Below are 21,058 nucleotides of genomic sequence, written 5' to 3' on the forward strand. Positions count from 1 at the left end.
ATTATTTTTTCCATTATATACAGATTGATTTTCACTTACTTATATTATTTAGCCTGTTAAATATATTTCAGTCTTCACTATGCTCAGAAATGTAAAATATATATATATATTTTTACTCTGGAAATACTGTTCCCTAAAGATCAATCAGCAATATTGAACTATAGAGTATAAGATTTCCAGGGAAGTCTTCATTCATGTAAACAATATTTACAGCTTTGTCTTTGTACCAGATTAATATCAAGATGCTCAAGCAATACATCATTCTATTTGCTATAATTGATCTTTCACATACTTTTTATGTAAATCTCTCATGGGTCTCAGATGCTCTTTAAAACGTGTTGATGAAATAGAGACATGTGGAAACTATATATTTTTATTCTACAATGATCTTTCTTAAATAAGTCTTATGACAGCCATAAGTCATTTCACAGTTGTGCAGACCTTCCTGTTCAAAATGCTTTGTAGGACATTGGCCATGTTTTACATTACAGTCATTAGTTACCATTTGGATTTGAGTGGAAATATCTTCCATTTATAGACGCTTCATAGCTATGTACTATAAATACACCTCAAGCATATGTTTTATTTTTTCCCATTTTCTGTTTTTGCATGTAACAGGTTTGGTACATTGTTTTTTTCCATTTTTAAATATGAATTTCCTCTTCTGAATAGCTCTGAGTCTTGAGTTCTTCTGGATCCTTTTCCTTTTTTTTTTTAATACTACTTTTAGAACTGTCCATAATTCTGACTTTTGATCAGTCCATGCTTTCTAATACTGGAAATACTAATATATGTTTCATTGGCAGCAAGTTTCCTCTTATTTTTTTTTTAAGTTTCCTCTTATTTTTATTAACTGTATTTATTTTATTATTAAAGTCATATTATGTTAGCCGATATATATCTTGAATTCTTATTTTCATTTGTCTTTGTTTTGTGATCCCCAAACCTCTCATTATTATTTTATTGTTGATATAAACTATTGTCAAATCTTGTGACTATTACTTCATAATTTTCCTTATTTGGGAATTTCATTAAATTTCTTCTCTGCAGTCAGTTTATTCGTTTTTATGAGCTCAAAGCACAAGCCCTGAAACGTAATTACTAGCAGCCTAATAGCATAGTCATGAGATAACACCAGGTATTATTTACTGAGCCAGAGAACCCAAAGCCATTTATTTTCATACCAGAGTAAGACTAGGTTTAGAATCATAACATATGAGGATCTATTAACTGAAATCAGTGGCAGTTCCTTCATGTCTTTTGTTTATGACTGTGATATGTTCTACACCACAATTGATTTCTCTCCTCAGACTTACCAGTTAAGAAAGCTTTCACCTTCTATGAACTATAGTAATTTTTGGAATTTCATAAGTAAGTGTAGTGAAGAAATATTTTTATTATTACATATTAGTGGTGCTTAGCTCAAATTTTTTATCATTTTAGAGATATCTGACGTTTACCTAATTAAAATCATATATCATTTATTGTTGTTTAATATTTTTTCTCTAGGCCTAAAATCCAAAAGCATTAATGATCTGGTAAAGAACATAGTAAGAGAGCAATTTAAAATATTTCAAAATGACATGCAAGAAACAATAGCACAGCTCTTTAAGACTGTATCAAGCTTATCAGAGGACCTTGAAAACACCAGACAAATAATTCGACAGGTTAATGAATCTGTGGTTTTAATAGCAGTCCAGCAAAAGTCTGTTTTAATGCAAGAAAACAGGCCCACTTTGACTGATGTACTAGATCTAAAAAATCGCATTGTGAATATAAGGCAAGAAATTACTGTCACTTGTGAGAAGCCTATTAAAGAACTAGAAGCAAAGCAAGCTCACTTAGAAGGTGCTTTAGAACAGGAACATTCACGGAACATTTTGTATTATGAATCCCTCAACAAGACTCTGTCTAAAATGAAGGAAGTACACAAGCAGCTTTTATCAATGGAACAAGTATCAGATCAAAAGGGAGTTCCAACTGCTGAGTCAGTTCACAGTAATGTCACTGAGTACATGTCTGCTCTACAAGAGAACATAAAGAAGCAGGGTTTGATGATGCTGCACATGTTTGATGATTTGCACATCCAAGACAGCAAGATTAACAATCTCACCATTGCTTTGGAGATGGAGAAGGAGTCTATTAGGGGTGAATGCGAAGACATGTTATCTAAGTGCAGAAATGATTTTAAATTTCAAATTAAGGACACAGAAGAGAATTTACAAGTTTTAAACCAAACACTGGCTGAAGTCCTCTTTCCAATGGACAATAAGATGGATAAAATGAATGAGCAGCTAAATGATTTGACTTATGATATGGAGATCCTTCAACCCTTGCTTGAGCAGGCAACACCTTTTAGAGAGACAGTGGTGCAAGAACCACCAAAGGAAGCAATAGCTACAAGGAAGAAAGTGGAAAACCTGATAAGTGCTGTCAACAGTCTAAATATTCTTATCAAAGAACTTTCAAAAAGACACAACTCACTTAGGAATGAAGTACAGAGTCGTAGTGATGCCTTGGACAGGCGTATCAATGAATATGCCTCAGAAATGGAAGATGGCCTAAATAAGACAATGATTATTATAAATAATGCCATTGATTTCATTCAGGATAACTACATGCTAAAAGAGGCTTTAAATTCAATAAAGTATAATCCCGAAGTCCATCATCAATGTACCCAAAATATGGAAACCATTTTGACATTTATTTCTCAATTCCAACACTTGAATGATTCCATTCAGATGTTGGTCAATGACGATCAGAGATACAACTTTGTTTTGCAAGTTGCCAAGGTCCTTGCAAATATGCCTAAGGAGGAAAACCTAAGTCAGTCCAGCTTTCAAAAGATTTATCAAATGTTCAATGAAACCACCTCCCAAGTGATAAAATACCAGCAAAATATGAGTCATTTGGAGGAAAAAATGCTTTCAGCCACAAATATTTCCAAAAATTTTGAAACTAGGTTGCAAGGTATTGAGACTAAAGTGGCCAAGACACTCATACCTTATTATGTTTCACTAAAAAAAGGCAGTGTGACCACAAATGAAAGAGACCAGGCTCTTCAACTGCAGGTACTGACTTCCAGATTTAAGGCGTTGGAAGCAAAATCCATTCACCTCTCGGTTCACCTCACTGCACTTAACAAAACTCTGTCTGAAGTCTTACTCATGTGCCATAATGCTTCTACACGTATCTCAGAACTGAATGCAAGCATACCTAAGCGGATAGAAAGTTCACAACCTGATCTTCAGCTTCTTCAGAAAGGCCTGACAGAATTCGTGGAATCAGTAATTGAAATAAAATCTCAAATCGCCATATCTAATTTAACTTGGTATATAAATCAAACACTGTCTGGTAGTCTTGCCAATGTTGCCAAGTCTCAGAAGCAAATAAAACCAGTGCTGAAGAAACCCAGTTCACTTAAAAAACCAACAGTGAATCTGACCACTGTCCTGATAGGCCGGTCCCAAAGAAACACAGATAACCTTCTAGTTCCTGGTAAGATATTGCTAAAATAATAACATTTAATCTCTCTTTTTATTTAAAAGATGTTTAGTAGATCTGTGGGGTTTATCAATACCATAAGAAATAAAAGGCACTTTCTTGAACTTGAATGAATAGTTAAGTAATTCAAAGATCACTGATATACCATTTGAAGCTGATTCCATCCTATGTAAATCAGGCATTAAGTGTTTATCATGTAAATATTTGTCCTACATGTTTCTTTTTTTCTGACAAGACCCCTGTAATACAATCAGATTTCTTCCTGTAGAACATTTTTGCTTTTATGTATAATTAAGGAAAACTATTAGATAATGAGCTTCTGAATGAAAATGACCAGACTGAGTCTTACTCATTTTGGCATTATCTGACAAAATGTCTGGTATACTATAGGAACTCAGTAAATATCTGTTGAATGACTGAATGAATGAGTGCATACGTGAGCAGGAATTTGATTTGGGTAGGTCACAGCAAGCTACAAATGCCAAACTAAGTGTCTTAGTCCATTTGGGCCACAATAACAAAATACCAAAGACTGAAGGAGGCCCAAATAACAGAAATGTATTTCTCGCAGTTTTGGGGGCTAGAAAGTCCAAGATCGCTGTGTCAGCATGGTTACACTCTGGTGAGGGCCCTCTTCCTGGGCCACAACCGGTGACTTCTTGCTGTGTTGTGAGCCATCTCTCTGGGTATCTCTTAAAAGAACACTGATTCTGTTCTTGAGGGCTCCATGTCCCAAAGGCCCCACCCCCTAATATCACCAACTTTGGGATTTAGAATTTCAACATATAAATTTTGGGTGGACACATGTAGATTATAACACTAAGTCCTTTAGACACAGTTTTGTAAGAACGGTCTTTGAAACTTTGGAGGAGAGGGTTGGGTATGGGAAGAAATGTATCTCAGAGGCATGAAGCTAGCAGTAGTATAGAGCAAGACCGCAAAGAATGAAATTAGAGATACCAGTTAGGACAGTATTAACAGAGTGGTAAGAGCCAGATCTGAGGAAGAGGAAGGTGAAACAGAGGGGACAAATGTGAAACTTGTTGTGAAGGTAAAATTAACAGAAACAGCAGGAGAGTGGAAAAACAGATGATCCAAGGAACAACAAATCAGGATTTTGGGTCATAGTTGTTTCGGGGATTTCTCCGTAACTTTAAGCAAGTCCACCTCTCTGGGTCTCTGTTTCTTCCTTTTCAGTGATGGGATTGGGGTAGGTATTTTGCTGAGCTCATTAGCAGGAATATGTGCAGAGCGCATTACTGTATAAAAAAACGTGAACTGTTCACAGCCTGAATGCATGGCACCTGGGAGGGAGAAGACCTAGAATACTCTGAAGTTTTGAATTTGGGAAATGATAGGGTAGCAGGGTAATTAATAGATGTTGTAAACACCAGAAGAGAGGCATAAATCTGGGAGGAAGGAAGAATTCAATGCAGTGCTTATAAACATACAGAAGTCTCTCATGAAAAAAGTGTCTCATGAATGTGTTTGGACTCTTCACAATGAGAAGAATAGCTGCTGATTCTGACTAAAAGAAATGGCAGTGTTCCTCTCATAGGAGTCTGCTATTAAGTTATATGCGCAACCGGATGAATTTTTTATTTTATTGCTTTCTAATTACAGAAGAGTGATAACTGCCCTGACATAATATGACTCCATCTTAAGTCTCTGAATGTTTTGATAACATTAAAAATCACAGAATAATACAAAGCTGAATTGCTTCTTGACTACTTAAATTACTGTATTTATTTATGGCTTCCTTGCAATTCGTCTGACCCAGGAAGACCAATCTTTTCATGTGGAATCACAGAACAAACAATTCAGATGTACATGTTTCCTAGAGAAAGATGGTAGTAGTTCGATAGGAGATGTTCTTACACTAATTCAGGAAAAATGATAAGCTGTTCTTTTTCCATTTTATCTCAATCTTTGGTCTTCTGTGGACATTGCAAATGAGTTTCAGTTAAGCTCTACTCCAGCACATGTGGTCATACACCAGGCAAACCATGTTATTTCTTTTTTTTCTTAAACCAAAAAAATGCCTGGACCTATATAGTAAATATAAAATTTAAATAGCTTCAAAATTAATTGAGATAAAAGGTTTAATACACATAAGAACTTATAAATTTTTATAGTATAAAGAATGCCTGTTAGTTTATAAAAATTGTATTTAGTTATTTATATAGCAGGTGACTCAATATTGAACTTAATGGGCTAATAATTGCTTCCTGTTACTTTATTTACTGGAAGTAGAATTTTTTATAGACCTGTCTACAAAAATTAGTAATTAATTACACTTTATGTAATTAAATTATTTATACTTTATAAATTAAATAATTACACTTTAGGTAAGACCAGCAGCATAATGTGTAGGACCCTTTAGTAGTTGTGTAGATATGCATACTTATTAAGCCAACTTCGATGGACCATAAAATCGATGGCATTCGTTGGACAGCTGAGCTGGTGAAGTCTGTGCATGGTGATAAAACCAGTGGACTCAGTCTAAGTTCTCCTGTAACAACAAACCAGCTGTGGGGCACCTGTGTGGGTCAATCAGTTAAGCCCCTGACTCTTGGTTTCTGCTCAGGTCATGATCTCAGAGTGGTGAGATCAAGCCCCTTTGGGCTCCATGCTGCACGGAGACTGTTTAAGTTTCTTTCTCTCCCTCTCCTTCTACCTCTCCCCCTGCTCGTGCTCACTGTCTTTCTCTCTCTCTCAGAAAAAAAAAAAAAAGAAAAGAAAAGAAAAAGAAAAAAGTAAAGAATAAACCAATTGCAATTAACCACTTTGTTTGATACCCTGTTTCATACCAAGGGTGGGACACACTGGCACACTGGCTAAAATTTGGTTGTTTCCTTTGACCTTTACTATTATATTATAAATAGCCATGTAGCCAGATTAATATCAGAAGATAATTTATCATCATCTTATGAATCTCACAATAATGTTATTCAGATTAGAGTCACTATCATTTGCAGAATAATAAGTGCCATTAATAGAATGAAAAATCCTATGAATTTAGTTTTTAAAACTTAATTTTAATACTGATAACTTCCTTTTAAGCCTAATAGTAATATTATAATAACATAACATTGGATACTACTTATTAATAACTATATCACAGGTGCTATACAAATTATACTATATATGTTAGCTCACTTAACAATACTTAGGAAGTAGTTGTCATTATTGTTATTTTGAAGATAAGTAAACTAACCCTCGGAGAGATGAACTGACCTCTTCTGCTTAAGGTCGTGCAACTAGCTGGTAATAGAGCCTGACTCCTGGTCTGTTGGACCCAGGACTCAGTCCTCAACCTCTCTACTCAAAGAGATTGTGGAGTATGTTCACCTGCCTTTCTCTTCCTTCTGCTTCTGTTCAGGGCATCAGATCTGAGTATGGCTGTATCTGAATATTCCAGATGGCCAGAATCCGTACTCTGAAGGAGTTTTCCTTCTTGAGGATCCAAATACTGCCATTCATTTCTGTATGGTAAAGGTGCTCCTTTTCAGTTTGGATTTTTCTGTGATATGACTGATGGGCAGTTGTCATTGGAAGTGACCATCAATTATTCACAACATCTTTCCTTGACTAATGTGGTGGAAGGGCAAAATGCAGGGTCCTATCCCTCTCACTTCTTGTGAGGTGGCCCCACATTCAGTTATGTTAATTATGATTCCTCCTAGGCCAGTGCTGATAAGCTATTCCAGTTGAATCACTAAATATTTGATTTGTGTCTAAATAATATTCCCATAGACACCAAGAAGGTTTTATTTCATCTTTGAAGATTTGTTTGTACAGCAATTGGCAGACTTGTCCCTGCAGGAGGGTTTGGCTGCTTGCCTCCTAAGAGGAACTCAGTCCTGTGTTAACACATCCATATTGACGACAACATCACGGAGGATAGGCACCTGATGCTTGAGACCACTGACTTTTTATTGCAACACTATTCCTAATGTTTGCCAGGTATACTTAACTCTCATAATAAACCTCTTTTATTCATAATTACTCCTTTAACAACTCCTCTTAAGAAATATTACCTTCCACAGAAGATTTGGTAGTGTACCAAATACAACTTTTTAAAATTATCATCACTGAGGATATAAGCGATTTAACAGAGAAAAAATAAGAGCCTGGATATTTCACTGTTTTATTCTGTTTTAAACCCACTTTTAATTTTTGTGACTCTGCATTGAGGCAATTATGATGACTAAGGAGCACTGATTTTGGAGTCAGGAAACGAACGTTCAGGTCTTGCCTGGCAATGTTTTTGTTTGTAACAAGTCATTCATTTTCCTAAAATTTGCTTTCCTCATTTGTAAAATATAGAATAATATAACCACCTCAAAAGTTTATTTTGAGGATTGTGAACTAACTTGTAGATAGTATATTATTAAATTAGTTATAATTATATGATGCTTGTTTTTAGCTATACCCAACATTTATGGGTTTTCTCTAATATTTTCACTTAATATTTGATATATACTCTTTACATAGATCAACATAATTTACAGACTTAGGTATTCCATCATCCCCTATCTTTACTTTATAAATCATTGCATTTTAAATTCAACATATGTTTATAACTTATGTCTATAATAATAACTCAAAAAGAATAACATAGAAAATATAAAGGCTCAGCTGCACAAAAATGAATGTGTATCAATAAATGCTAAACAATATCTGCAAAAATTTTAATAATGGTCTTTTCCAAGGTATTTCCTACTCTTTAGATGTCTTCCCATATTATTAAAAAAATAACATTTTCAAGATAACTTGAGGTATCAATAAGTTGACTTCTCTCCAAAATGGTTAACTAAAAGCTGATTAAATTTTGAAGAATAACTGCTTGCATTTAGAATTTATGGTGTGTTTTATAGGGTCTCTAAAACCACACACAAGTTCGGTGATCTGTTAGCATCAACTCCTGGAACTCAGCACAGAGTGATGCACATAGCTGAAGTTTATTATGGTGAAAAGATACATGGTAGGATCAGTGGGGGGAAATGATACAGGCCGAGTCTGGAGAAATCCACGTGCAAACTTCCTTATGCTCACTCTGTCCTGGAATGGGACATGCTTGTGTGTGCTCTTTTCTCTAATCACAAATACACATACACACACACACACACACACACACACATACACACACACACACATGCAAATGTGCAATATTTCTGTCAAAGGAAGTCCATCAAATAGCACCCAAGGGTTTTACTGGGGCTTGTCTTAGTCAATTCAGACTACTATAACAAAGTACCATAGATTGGATTGCTTATAAACTATAGAAATTTATTTCTCACAGTTCTGGTGGCTGGAAGTCTCACATCAGGCCATCATCCCTGCAATCTGGTGAGAACCCTCTTGCAGGTTGCAGACTGCCAACCCCTTGTATTCTCATGCGGCAGAAAGGGATATAGTGAGAGACCTCTCTGGGGTCTGTTGAAAAAGGCACTACTCCCATTCGTGAGGACTCCACCCTCATGACCTAGTCACCCCTCCAAGTCCCTACCTACCAATATTATAAGATTGGGGGTCAGGATTTTAACATATGAATTTTGAGTGGACACAAATATTCAGTCCATAACAGGACTGGTCACATAGGCACCCTCTGCCTAGTCCATACCAAAATTCTGGACTATCAGAAAGAAGTCAGATGTTCAGCCTAAACATATTGTTTGTACAAATAGTCTGGGCACAGTGGATGACACATACAGTTAGGAAATGGCAAGAAGCCAAGAGCTCAGATGTGGGCTAAGGGAAAAACCTGGCAGGCAGCCCTTTCTAAAGATAGCAGTCTCAGGCCTGCTTAATGAATTCCTTTCTGCTCATGATTTTAAAGGTATTCTTTGTGTCACAATTGATTAGCAAGCCTACCCACTGGGGATAGTCTCCCTAGGTGTTGTCAATAAAACCAGTGTTGAAGAGAATATTAAGTGAACTATTTTCATTTATGGTTCCCTGGGAGAAGATACGCCTCTCCAGCTTTCTGCGTAATTCTCCTTCCAATGGAAGGATGGCAGTTGAGGAGAGGATGCTGGCAAAATTGACAGCCCTTCCTGCACCTTGTCGTGCAGTAAAATGGCTATGATGTCTTAGGTGAGCAGACAGGAGCCGTGTGTTTGATTCCTGCATATGAACCAAAATTTATAACACATGGTCTGACAAAAAAAGGGAAATTGGACAGAATACCAGGTCCCATTTACACAGACACTGCACCTGTTTGGGTTCTTTCTCCATCTAGAATCACAGGAGCTCTTTCTCAACAATGGACTATTTCTTTGGCATCTGAGAGTTGAAACCAAATTTGATTATTAACTGATCTATAATTAAATACAACAAATAGATGTCCTTCTACTGGTCATCAAAAGCACTGTGAATTCAAAATTGCCCATGTGGTATTATTTTGTGTCATATTAATTATGAAACATGAAAAGGAAAGTGTAGGGATTATTAAATCACATATAGTGAACTTACTGCACAGTGGTCTGAGTTGCATCTTGACAAAAAAACTGAAGGATAAAAATAATAGCTGTACCAAATTTTTATTGAACATGAAGTTTGAGAAACATGCTTTAAAAGGTTGCCAATTTTAGTATACACAGCTTAAAGTGACTCTGAAAAGAAATAATACATATTTTATTATAAGTTTAATTGGAACTATTCAACTATGTTTATGTTGAATAACATTTTGTTGTCTCTATGGTTTTCTTTTGCCTTTTCCTAATGAGTAATGATTTGTACAGATTTTAATACGTTTGTCATTTTTTAAATGTGCTTTTGATTAAAGGTTATGACTTTTAAGAAAAAGGTGAATAGAGTTGATAATATCAAATAAAAACATTTGATTTCCTGGGTCATGACTTAAGATAAATAAATGATAATTTAATGACAAAGGTTAGAGTAAATCTTCTGGGACAGGGATAATACATTTGGTAAGGATTGCTGATATGATTAAATGAGCTTTAAAATTATATTTAAAGGACTGAGGAAAAAAGATCTCAAAAACAGTATTAAGAGCAACAGATATGACTTATAAAGAACAAAAATAAAAACACTATGAAGGAAAAGTAATAAAGACAGTTAAAAACAATATTTCCATCCACCCATCCATACACCAATGGACAAAATATGAGTACTTAGAACAAGGAGTTTGGAAATGTCATATAAACAAATAAGTATCCACATTTTTTAAAGTTGTTGGAAAGGAATATATAGAGTATTTTTAGAACAACAGAGGAATAAACCTTATTTGATAGGAACAATTTTGATAAGCGGGGACACAGCATAGTGCTGAAAGTTAATGTGTCCATAAGTGGAAGGAATCATTTTAGAGAGCATTGGAATTGGGATGAAAAATAAAGTCCTAATGTTGTGTGGACATGTTACCTTGAGCAAAGTTGTGTAGTGGATTTGTACATAATGTGTTTCTCTGTGTAGGACAAGCTGGCCCAAAGGCAATGCTAGGTTTCCTCAGTAATCTGTTGGAAACTCCATTCTGCTCCAAGCAGAAATCTGCCCTCTGCAATGTTATTATTAAAATAAAGAAAGAAAAAATAAGATTTTTAAATAATTTTTTATTTTTTTTAATAAACATATATTTTTTATCCCCAGGGGAAAAAAATAAGATCTTAATGATGAAATATGACTAAACAATGAAAATACCAAATAAAATTAAAAATACATGTAAAACACACATAAAAATAAGAACGAAGGAGAAAACATCAATATAATATGCTGCTTTATTTTATCCACTGAATATCTATTGAGTAAGTGTTGAATGAGCCCTGAGAAAGATTGAGTAGACAGAGTGGTAAATTCAACACACTTCTTCTTCTTACGGACCTCATGCATTACACAAATAATTATAATAAAGAATGGCAAATATTAGCAAAGGCAGAGTGCTTTTGAAAATGTAGGGAGCTCTCCAATCAGTTCAAATTTAACATGAACATTTATGAAATATAGAAGTAGGATTAATAGGAAGGTGTAACTTGAGCATTTATTAGGGTCCAGAAAGAACAGACCAGAACGAATTGAAGCTTATGAAACATTCCAAGATAATGGCAAAAAAAATTTAGTCATGGTCAGAGCAGGGAAATGAATATTGAAGGATTAGTTATGCCATTTGCACAAGATAGTAGAATGTCGAGTTAGCAGAACTGTTCAACTAATTGCACCGACCTCTACCAAAGAAAATAAATGGACTGGAAAGAGTTTAAGAATTCCTGAAGCCCAAGGTAGGGGAGAAGCTGTGAAAAGTTTGCTTGAGATGATTCCTTGTCTCTAGAAAAACATGCCAGTGACTCCATAGCATCAAATTCTACCTGGTCTTTGAGAACTGTGGGAAGGGATAGAGTGTTGGATTATATATCATCATCTACTCAATCTTCCAATGATTTGCTCATTCACCTTAATTGTTTTTAAGTTTTTATTTTCACTCCAGGTAGTTAACACACAGTATTATATGAGTTTCAGATGTACAGTATGGCGACTCAGCAATTCCTTACATGACCCTGTGCTGGTTTATTCATCTTTAAAAAGACATTTTTGCACTCGGTATGTCAGGCACTGTGCTAATTAGCAGTGACACGCCGTGTAGTCGAGGACCCAAGCCCTGACTTCGAGAAAGCTCACAATCTAATTGGAAGTCAGGACATGGGAGCAATTACAGTGGAGTGCGATAAGTTCAACAAGAGAACTTCTGTGCATCTGACAATAATTAAGAGAATTAACGTAATTAATTCTATTGATGGGGATGAGAGAAGATTTCGAAAAGAAAATGATGCTCTTTGGGGGTCTGATCTTTGTTGTTAATTCAAGAAAAAATTGCCTTTTGAGACAAATATGTGCAGGAACTTACAAAGGTACCTAATCATTTTTTAACTATTTTAGTAATAAAGTAAAAAATGTAAGGTGGATGATGTACCAAAGTAGATTTTAGCCGATTGTATATTAAAATGTAAATAGTTTCAATTTGATAAGTCAATGCCAATCAGTCTTGGTTGTTACAAAGCTCTGCGCTTGACACTGGTCCATTAAATATTTTTATCAGTGATTTAGATGAACACATAAAAAGTAAATTTGGAAATGAAGTTCATTAAAACATCGTGTACAGAATTAAAACAAAGAACAGTTTCTATGGACAGGTGATAAGTCCAATAAGATAAATGTAATTCTTGGTAATAATTGCAAGTTCATGCTAAAATGACTTAAATAAATATGAGATTTTAGATAATTTCAGTGACATCAAGGCATAGAAGACCTGCTATGATGCAATGTAATATAGATGCAAAAATAGACAATGAACACTTCATGTTTATATAATGTTAACAGAAGTATAAGGTCATTTTATTTCAGTATAAGGTCATAACTGGCGGTTGTTACTGTAGCCTGCTCTAATCAGTCTATTCCTAATACATCCAGTTCTGGGAGCCATAGGCATAATTTTATGTGTCATAATGTGAATTATTGAGGCAGGGACTTGGAGACCAGAGATATCTAAAATATCAAAGAAGGCAAGAAAGGAACTTAAAACACATGTGACAGAAGAAGGTGCAGACCAGTGTGCGAAGCACCCTGAACAGGAATTCGGAGGGTACATGAGAGGTGCCCCAGCAGGCAAACCAGGTGTATTTTCAGCAAGTTTGAGCTACTACAGTGATAGGAGACAGCAGGCTCCAAGCAAACTCAGGTGAACCCTTTCTCCAGATGAATGACCCTGCAATAAAGGGCAAAATGGCATCCTCTAAAAGTTGGAATAAAGAAGTTGGAATAAAGGGCAAAATAGCATCCTCTAAAATGGCTCAAAGAGAACAAGGAAACACCCCCTTCCTAGAGGTAATGGAATAGACAAAGGAGAAAGATGAAAAGTGCATCCTAGATGTTAAATAGAAGGCAAAGACCCTGGTCATATAGAATCAACATAGAGTCAATAGCAATACAAAAAAATGTACATCTGTTTGATCCCTGTTTCATGCATGGGGCAGTCTCCAGGTGAGAGTGCATTTATAAGAAAATGGGAAAATAAGAATTATAGAGCTAATCAGATAGCATAAATAATTCAGTGTGCCCCAGCTCCCCTGCACAGTTGATTCATTCCTAGTGAAACCCAGTAATTGAAGGCCACCCTGTGATTCAATCACTGTGCTAGATTCAGAAAACGTGAAAACAAATGAAGCCAGTGCTTTGACGTCAAGAATTCACATTTCCATAGGCATTAGAGAATCATTGAAGTTTTTAAAGTAAGGAAGAAATGGACTAGGTTTTAGAATGATAGCTAATAGTGAATAGAGGGGTTTAAGAACCTATTCACTTGGTTGAGAAAAGATGTTAAAGAAAATGTAGGCCAGTTTGAAACATTTTGAAAAGCTATTGCATATATGTAATGTTTTCCATATGTATCTTAGTGAGCAAAATAGTGTATGGAATACTGCAAAAGTATATCAAAATAATATAAACTATTCTCTAATTACTAAGTAATATATATTTTCTTTGAAAAAAAAATTTCTAATACCGGCATGTAGTTTGGTCACAATCTATGTGAATTTGAATTATTTAAACATGAAGCATAATGTATATGAAACATTTACAGATCGCATTTCTTGAGAAAAATGTTAAACCAAACAACCCTAAATTTAAGTCATCAACAATCCGTATTTTGAAATCAGTGAATTGTAAACTGTTCAAACTTGTCACAAGGTGGCGCCATAGCGGTAACTGTGACCAACAACCTATTCTTCCCCAACATTTTCTCTGTTTTTACATAATGATGTATGATGTTTATAACCATATTCATAATTTAAGGTTTTCTAAATAATTGAAAATATTCTATATCTAATGTGTGAACTGGATCTTGCTACCTTCAGTAAATCAAATTTGTCCAGGGATCTATCTCACACTTTAACTACTGTCTAATATTCCTTAGGGAAAAGATACCTATAATTTATTTAACAATGAAATGGTCATTTAGGTGTCTTACAGTTTTTCACTAATGCAAATGATGCCATAAAGAACATTTTTAACAGTTTTCTTTGTATACATAGGCAAGTATCTCTGGAGTATATATTCTGCCAGGAAAAATTTCTGGCTTTGAGCAAATGAACCTTCTTAATTCTGATAAGTATGGTTAAATTGTTCATTCTGAGCTTCTAACAATTTAAGCTCTAACCAACATTGTATGAGAATGCCCATTTTCTTCATCACTGGATATCTTGTATCTTTTTGAATGTTGACGCCTGATAAAGTGTTGGTGGTAAAAATTTATTATTCCTTAATTTGTAGTGAAATTGAGTAAGCTTTAAAAATTTTAATGAAATTTTGCATTTTTCATTCAGTAATTGGCCAGTTCATATCATTTGCCCATTTTTTCAGTTTTTTTTTTCCCACAGTCTCTTAGATTGGTCAGAACTTTTCATGTTTTAAATATTATCCATTAGATCTTTGTTTCTGTCAAAACATTTTTCTCTTAATCTGTCACTTATCTTTGACCCTGAACTTTTGAACCTTATCTTTGAAACTGAACTTTTGAGCCTGCAACTTTGGTTGCAAATGTGTTGTAATTCTTATGTGGTCAAATGTCAGAATTTTTCTCTTACGGCTTTTGGATTTTTTGTTTTGTTTTGTTTTGCTTTGAGTTTTCCAAAATTTTAAAGCTCTACAAAGATACCCCTTTTACTTGATCATAATACAATCATATAGGTTGTTGTTTTTGCCTTTAGCATTTTTGTACATGTGCAAAGTATGTTTTTATGAATATTCAGTTATGTTAGCACCGTGTATTCAATAGAATACTTTTCTTCTCCAACGGTTTGTAATATTACCTTTATCATGTATCACTTCCAAATAGATCTAAATCTGAGTCCAGTTACCCTATTCTGTTCTACAGTTAACCAAAATCTTAACATTTTCACATAAAGAAGTACAGTGGATTATCCCCACTTAGACTATCACAGGATGATCCCCACTTCCAAGACGTAGTTAAAGGAGCTCGGAGACTTGAGAGGTTTGTATGAAGTCCTGTGACTACACGCGCAGCCAGCCTGCGCCCGGGACCCATTTTTCTTATTTCTCCTTCAGCGTTTTTCCCATTCTGTCTCAAACTGTAAGATCGAGGAGAAAATAGGTCACCTTCACCCTCTTTTATCTGGACTCTTTTTCAGCAACAGAGGAGTATTCAGACTGTAGCAGGTCCCCATGCCAGAATGGGGGCACGTGTATAAATGGAAGAGGGAGCTCAGTCTGCGCCTGCCGACATCCCTTCACCGGTGACAACTGCACGGTCAAGCTGGTGCAAGAAAACGCTTTAGCGCCAGGTACGAAAGCGCATGCGTCCTTGGATTGGCTCGCTATCCTAAACAAAAACGCTTCTTGAAAACGTTTACCAAGGAGTATTTAAACCAGATTAATCTGGACTCGTGAGGATTAGTTCCTTTTGCCTCTGAAATTTACTGAGTAACATAACGTGATTTACAAGTGGAAATGTCGGCCCGGTAAATCCATATTGATGTACACTTGTGGACGTTTTCGATATTGATAGGACAGAGGCAGTCTTTTTCTTTTCCCGGGCAGCTTTAAAGAAAATACAGATGCATATATGTGATGGGTACAAACTCCTTCTCCTCAAACAAGCTGATAAAGAAATAGATCTTTGATTCATATCACATATGATTTAAATGAAGCTTTAAAAAGTAATTAGCAGCGCGTCTTCCATGAAGGTTAAGCTAATAGTGTCATTTTGACTGGGTGAGGACTGTTAGAACCGGCTCAAAAGTACTGAGTAAAACAAAAAGCACCCCCCCTTTTTTTTGCCCATTTACCTTCATAAGTATTGTTTGTTATAAATTAACTTCAAGAGTGTTCCATTTCTGAATTTTTCATTTAAAATTTGTGCAGCATTTAAAATATATTTTCTTTAATGACCACAAAAACATATTTCAAAACAGGCTTTTCTTAATAATATGCTGCATAGCAAAGAGTAAATTTTTTAGTCTATTATTTGAATCTCAGCCTTTGTAAGTACATTTGGCATTAATTACACAGAAAATTGCTTTTGTCTACTTCTCTGTACCGCATATGATTGCATTTGGTTTCCATTTTAGCCTCTAGAAACTGTTTGACAAGATGCTGGAAAAATTGTTTCTACATCATGTCAGCTTCAATTCCTACAAGGGGCTTTAAAACGTTCTGGCATACCATAATAATCATAGAGTGCTTTGAATTCCTTTATCTCTGGAGAGATCAAAGCAACATGCAAATTAATCTTTGAGGCATTTCTATGATGGATATATCAAGCGCTATTATCATTCCATCTTGATCTGAATGGAGAAACTGAGGCTCACAGAGAGCAAATGATTGCAGGTAATTCAGCCAAGAGAAGAAGCAAGCATCCAGACACCTATACCCTTGTTAAAAATTTGATGAATGACCTTGGTTCCTTCTGTGACCCCTTTTTGTAACTGTGATAAAATGATAAAGAAATGAGAAAAGACAAAGCATGATAAAAAAAAAAAAAAACATATACCAAAACATGAAAACCAACTCCCTTTTTTTCTTGTAACAGATTTTTCCAAAGGATCTTATAGATATGCACCGATGGTGGCCTTTTTTGCATCTCACACATATGGAATGTCGACGCCTGGTCCTATCCTATTTAATAATTTGGACGTCAATTATGGATCTTCATATACACCAAGAACTGGAAAATTCAGAATTCCTTATCTTGGGGTGTATGTGTTTAAATATACCATTGAGTCATTTAGTGCCCATATCTCTGGATTTTTAGTGGTTGATGGAAGAGACAAGCTTGCATTTGAGTCTGAGAATATTAACGGTGAAATACGCTGTGACAGGGTTTTAACTGGGGATGCTTTATTAGAGTTAAATTATGGGCAGGAAGTGTGGTTACGACTTGTAAAAGGAACGATTCCCGCCAAATTTCCCCCTGCTACAACATTTAGTGGTTACTTGTTATACCGTACATAAATTCGTATGAAAGACAGACTATCAACTTTCTTAAGAAGGAGCCAGTGTTTTATTTATCTTTGCCTGCACATCTGTTCTGTTTTTGTCTTTTCTACATGAAATGAGAATCAGCTTCTTTTTTAATCTGAGTAAGGCTGTAAGTTTGTCTATGTCATAAGGTTATTTGAATATCTCGAATAACCTGTATACAATGAAGTTCTTGCTTCTAATGAGATTTAGGGGCAGAGAAAGCAAAGTGTGTTTTAACAAATATTTTAACATAATGGTTCTTATTCTCTCATGTTAAGTCATTTAACATAAGGTAATCCAATTAAATGGCAATCATTCAATTTTGTCAGTCACAGTAGTCCTTCCAATAAAATGTTTACCTCTTGTTATTCACTATGTATATAAATATATAACATATATTTCCTAAATTCACAATTCAAATAAATTACTCAAAGACCAAGAAGTGTTGTTGTTTTTTAACTTTTGATTTTAACTCTTCTCTACTGGGTTGATCAATTTTATGTGTTAAAATTTTCATTTGTGGGCGCCTGGGTGGCTCAGTGGGTTAAGCCGCTGCCTTCGGCTCAGGTCATGATCTCAGGGTCCTGGGATCGAGTCCCGCATCGGGTTCTCTGCTCCGCGGGGAGCCTGCTTCCTCCTCTCTCTCTCTCTGCCTGCCTCTCTGCCTACTTGTGATCTCTCTGTGTCAAATGAATAAATAAAATCTTAAAAAAAAAAAAATTTTCATTTGTAACCAAAATTAAGAAAGTTGCATTCGAAACTTGAAATACACTTAACTATTTTTCTCTGCCTATAATAAGAGGTTAAAGTAATAACTGACAAGTTGTTGAACATTTAAGTCTATGTCTGAGCATATGTAAGTGGGTCTTTTACCTGCGCCCATTATAGAATATCTACAGGGAAAATAAAGGCTTCCTCTAGAGAGTATCTTTCTTTAGCAGCACATGCAGGCCTGCTCATATTCTTACAAAGAGCACATAACCTTCCAAAGTAATACTACAACTTATGGAATGTTCACTATGTCCTGATTCTCTTCTAAGGAACTTACCTGTAGCATCTCACTGATTCTGCACAAAAACTCTTACAAAGTGGGTATTAGTATTATCATTTTTACAGCTGAAGAAACTGAGACACAGAGAGATTAAGGAATGGACCACGCTCCATGACTAGTAAAGACTGAGGCAGGATTTAGAACAAGGCCAGGTCTCCTCGGCAGCTGTCACACCTTGTCCATTTTGCCTCCAACAGACCTACCACAATTTATGTAAAAATTTCTTTAGATTGTTTATAAAGTTTTATTACAACAACATTGCAGCGAATTCCTTTAAAGGTACATTTATTACATATTTGGTAAAGTGTTTCTGAAGAATAGATTCCTATAAGTAGGAGTGAAAATAATAATGAAAAAGAATTTGGGGGGCACCAGGGTGGCTCAGTGGCTTAAACCTCTGCCTTCAGCTTGGTCATGATGTTAGGGTCCTGGGATCAAGCCCCACATTGGACTCTCTGCTCAGTGGGGTGCCTGCTTCCTCCTTTCTCTCTCTCTACCTGCCTATCTGCCTACTTGTGATCTCTTTCAAATAAATAAATAAAATCTTTAAAAAAAAAAGGATTTTGGCATGGCAAGCATTTTTCATGAATTAACTTTTTTGAAGGTTCACTATAGTCCTATGAATCACATATTAAACCTATGAGATACACTTTAAGTAATATCATCATCTTTCCACTGCTGGGAAACTGAGGCACACAGAGGGTAATTCCAGCAAATTCTGGGATAAGCTTTTTTTTTTTTTCATTTTGCTAAGTACTGTCAAATCACCCTTGAAAAGTTTGTGCTGATCCACAGTTCCATTTTGCTCATGTGGAAGAGTGTTCTTTATTTCCTATACATCCTCATCAAAATTCACAGCTTTTTAAGTAATTGCCAATCTTGTGAAAATGGTATTTTCTTATGGCAGAAGCTTGGAAAGATTTCAGATTTGACAAAACTTGAAAACATATCTCCATACAAAGACTTGTACGTGAATGTTCATGGGAGCTTTACTTGTGATAGCCAAAAACTAGGTACCCCTTACATGTCCAGCAACAGAAGAATGGTTAAGCAAACTCTAGTATATGCATATAATAGACTGCCAAGCAATAAAAAGGAATCGACATGCAACAACATGTATGAAACTCATAATAATTAGGTAGGAGATTTCAAACCATAGCCTGATAAAAATTGGCCAACCCTGCAGAAAAGTATGGAGGTGATTTTTTTTTTCTCTAATTGAGATATAATTGAAAGTTTACCTAACATTCATCACCTCACATAGTTATAATACATTGTTTCCTTAATGATGAGAATTTTTTCCCCTTACGTTATGTTAGTCACCATATAGTAGAATACATCAAAAACTAGTGATGAGAACTTTTAAGAGTTACTCTTTTAACAACTTTCAAATATACAATTTAGTATCATTAACTTTAGTATTGCCCATCCGAATGTCTCATGTTGAGATGAATTAGTTCACAGAGCCTCACAGAGTAATAGACTCAGGCTACAAGTGGAGGCTTGGTGACTCACAACTTCTATTCTGTTATGTGTACATGTGTTATTTTCAAAAATATTTGGAAAGTTTTGATAGTTTCTTTAGTCCCTGCCTAAAATTACATCACAATCTAAAATGTTTCTATTTTTTCAAGTACTCATAGATTAAACAGAATTTTTGTCTTACAGATATACTTTCAACATAGATTCCAGTGATATCAATGTACTTTAATATTAGCAGAACGGGGTGCCTGGGTGGCTCAGTTAGTTCAGCATCTGACTCTTGGTTTCAGCTCATGTCATGATCTCAGCGTCCTGAAGTCGAGCCCTGCACTGAGCTCCGTGCTCACTGGGGAGTCGGCTTGAAGATTTTCACCCTCTGCCCCTCCCCACACTCGCACTCTCTCTCTCTCTCAAATAAATAAATAAAACCTTAGAATATTAGAACAGAAGGAAGTTAACCTCTTGACAATATTTGTCATTGCCACGCATAATTTAGTTATTTGATTTCATAATTAGATAATTAAGAACATTTAGCATGAAATGATACTTTGGTGTTTGGAATTTTATTTATTAATACATTTTTTTATTTTTGTACATATTTTAGAAATACACAAATGACAAATTACTACCAATAGCAAAGAGCCATTGTAGCAACTTTTAAGTTGCTGTGATTTGTTAGCCAATTTTTTTAAATCCACCCAAAACAATGAAAAATAACTAATTTAGTAATATATTTCTACTTGTCATAACCAAACTTACCCATGTGAAAAAAAAATACAGCACTAAGGTTTTCTCAATTTCTCCTACGGAGACAGAGACTTTCATGGATATTATTTTGCAGTTGAATTCCAGAGCTCTTCTCTGTAGCCAGACCTTCCTGCCCAGCAAGCTCCTAAAGTACAGTAGGACCCTAGTTACTGATGACAATCTCATATCCATTCATTCATCAATTATTGAATAAATACCTACTTTGTGACAGGCAGGATAAATCACATTTTTTAAATAATATAAAAATAAATATCAAATAAA

At 35.2% G+C, this 21,058-nt stretch overlaps 1 protein-coding gene across 1 annotated transcript in view; it reads left to right on the top strand.

Annotated features, from left to right (window-relative positions):
• MMRN1 (multimerin 1) overlaps window positions 1-17,935 on the top strand; it is a 72,075-nt gene extending 54,140 nt beyond the window's left edge. Inside the window, exons 7-9 of the mRNA XM_032332891.1 lie at window positions 1,510-3,498; window positions 15,666-15,818; window positions 17,066-17,935. Coding sequence (XP_032188782.1) covers window positions 1,510-3,498; window positions 15,666-15,818; window positions 17,066-17,487 — 2,564 coding nt within the window. The 3' untranslated portion in view covers window positions 17,488-17,935. The remainder of the gene's footprint in view (window positions 1-1,509; window positions 3,499-15,665; window positions 15,819-17,065) is intronic.
• Window positions 17,936-21,058: the final 3,123 nt, after the last annotated feature.

The sequence above is a fragment of the Mustela erminea genome, chromosome 2, assembly GCF_009829155.1.
Source record: "Mustela erminea isolate mMusErm1 chromosome 2, mMusErm1.Pri, whole genome shotgun sequence".
NCBI classification, from domain to species: domain Eukaryota; kingdom Metazoa; phylum Chordata; class Mammalia; order Carnivora; family Mustelidae; genus Mustela; species Mustela erminea.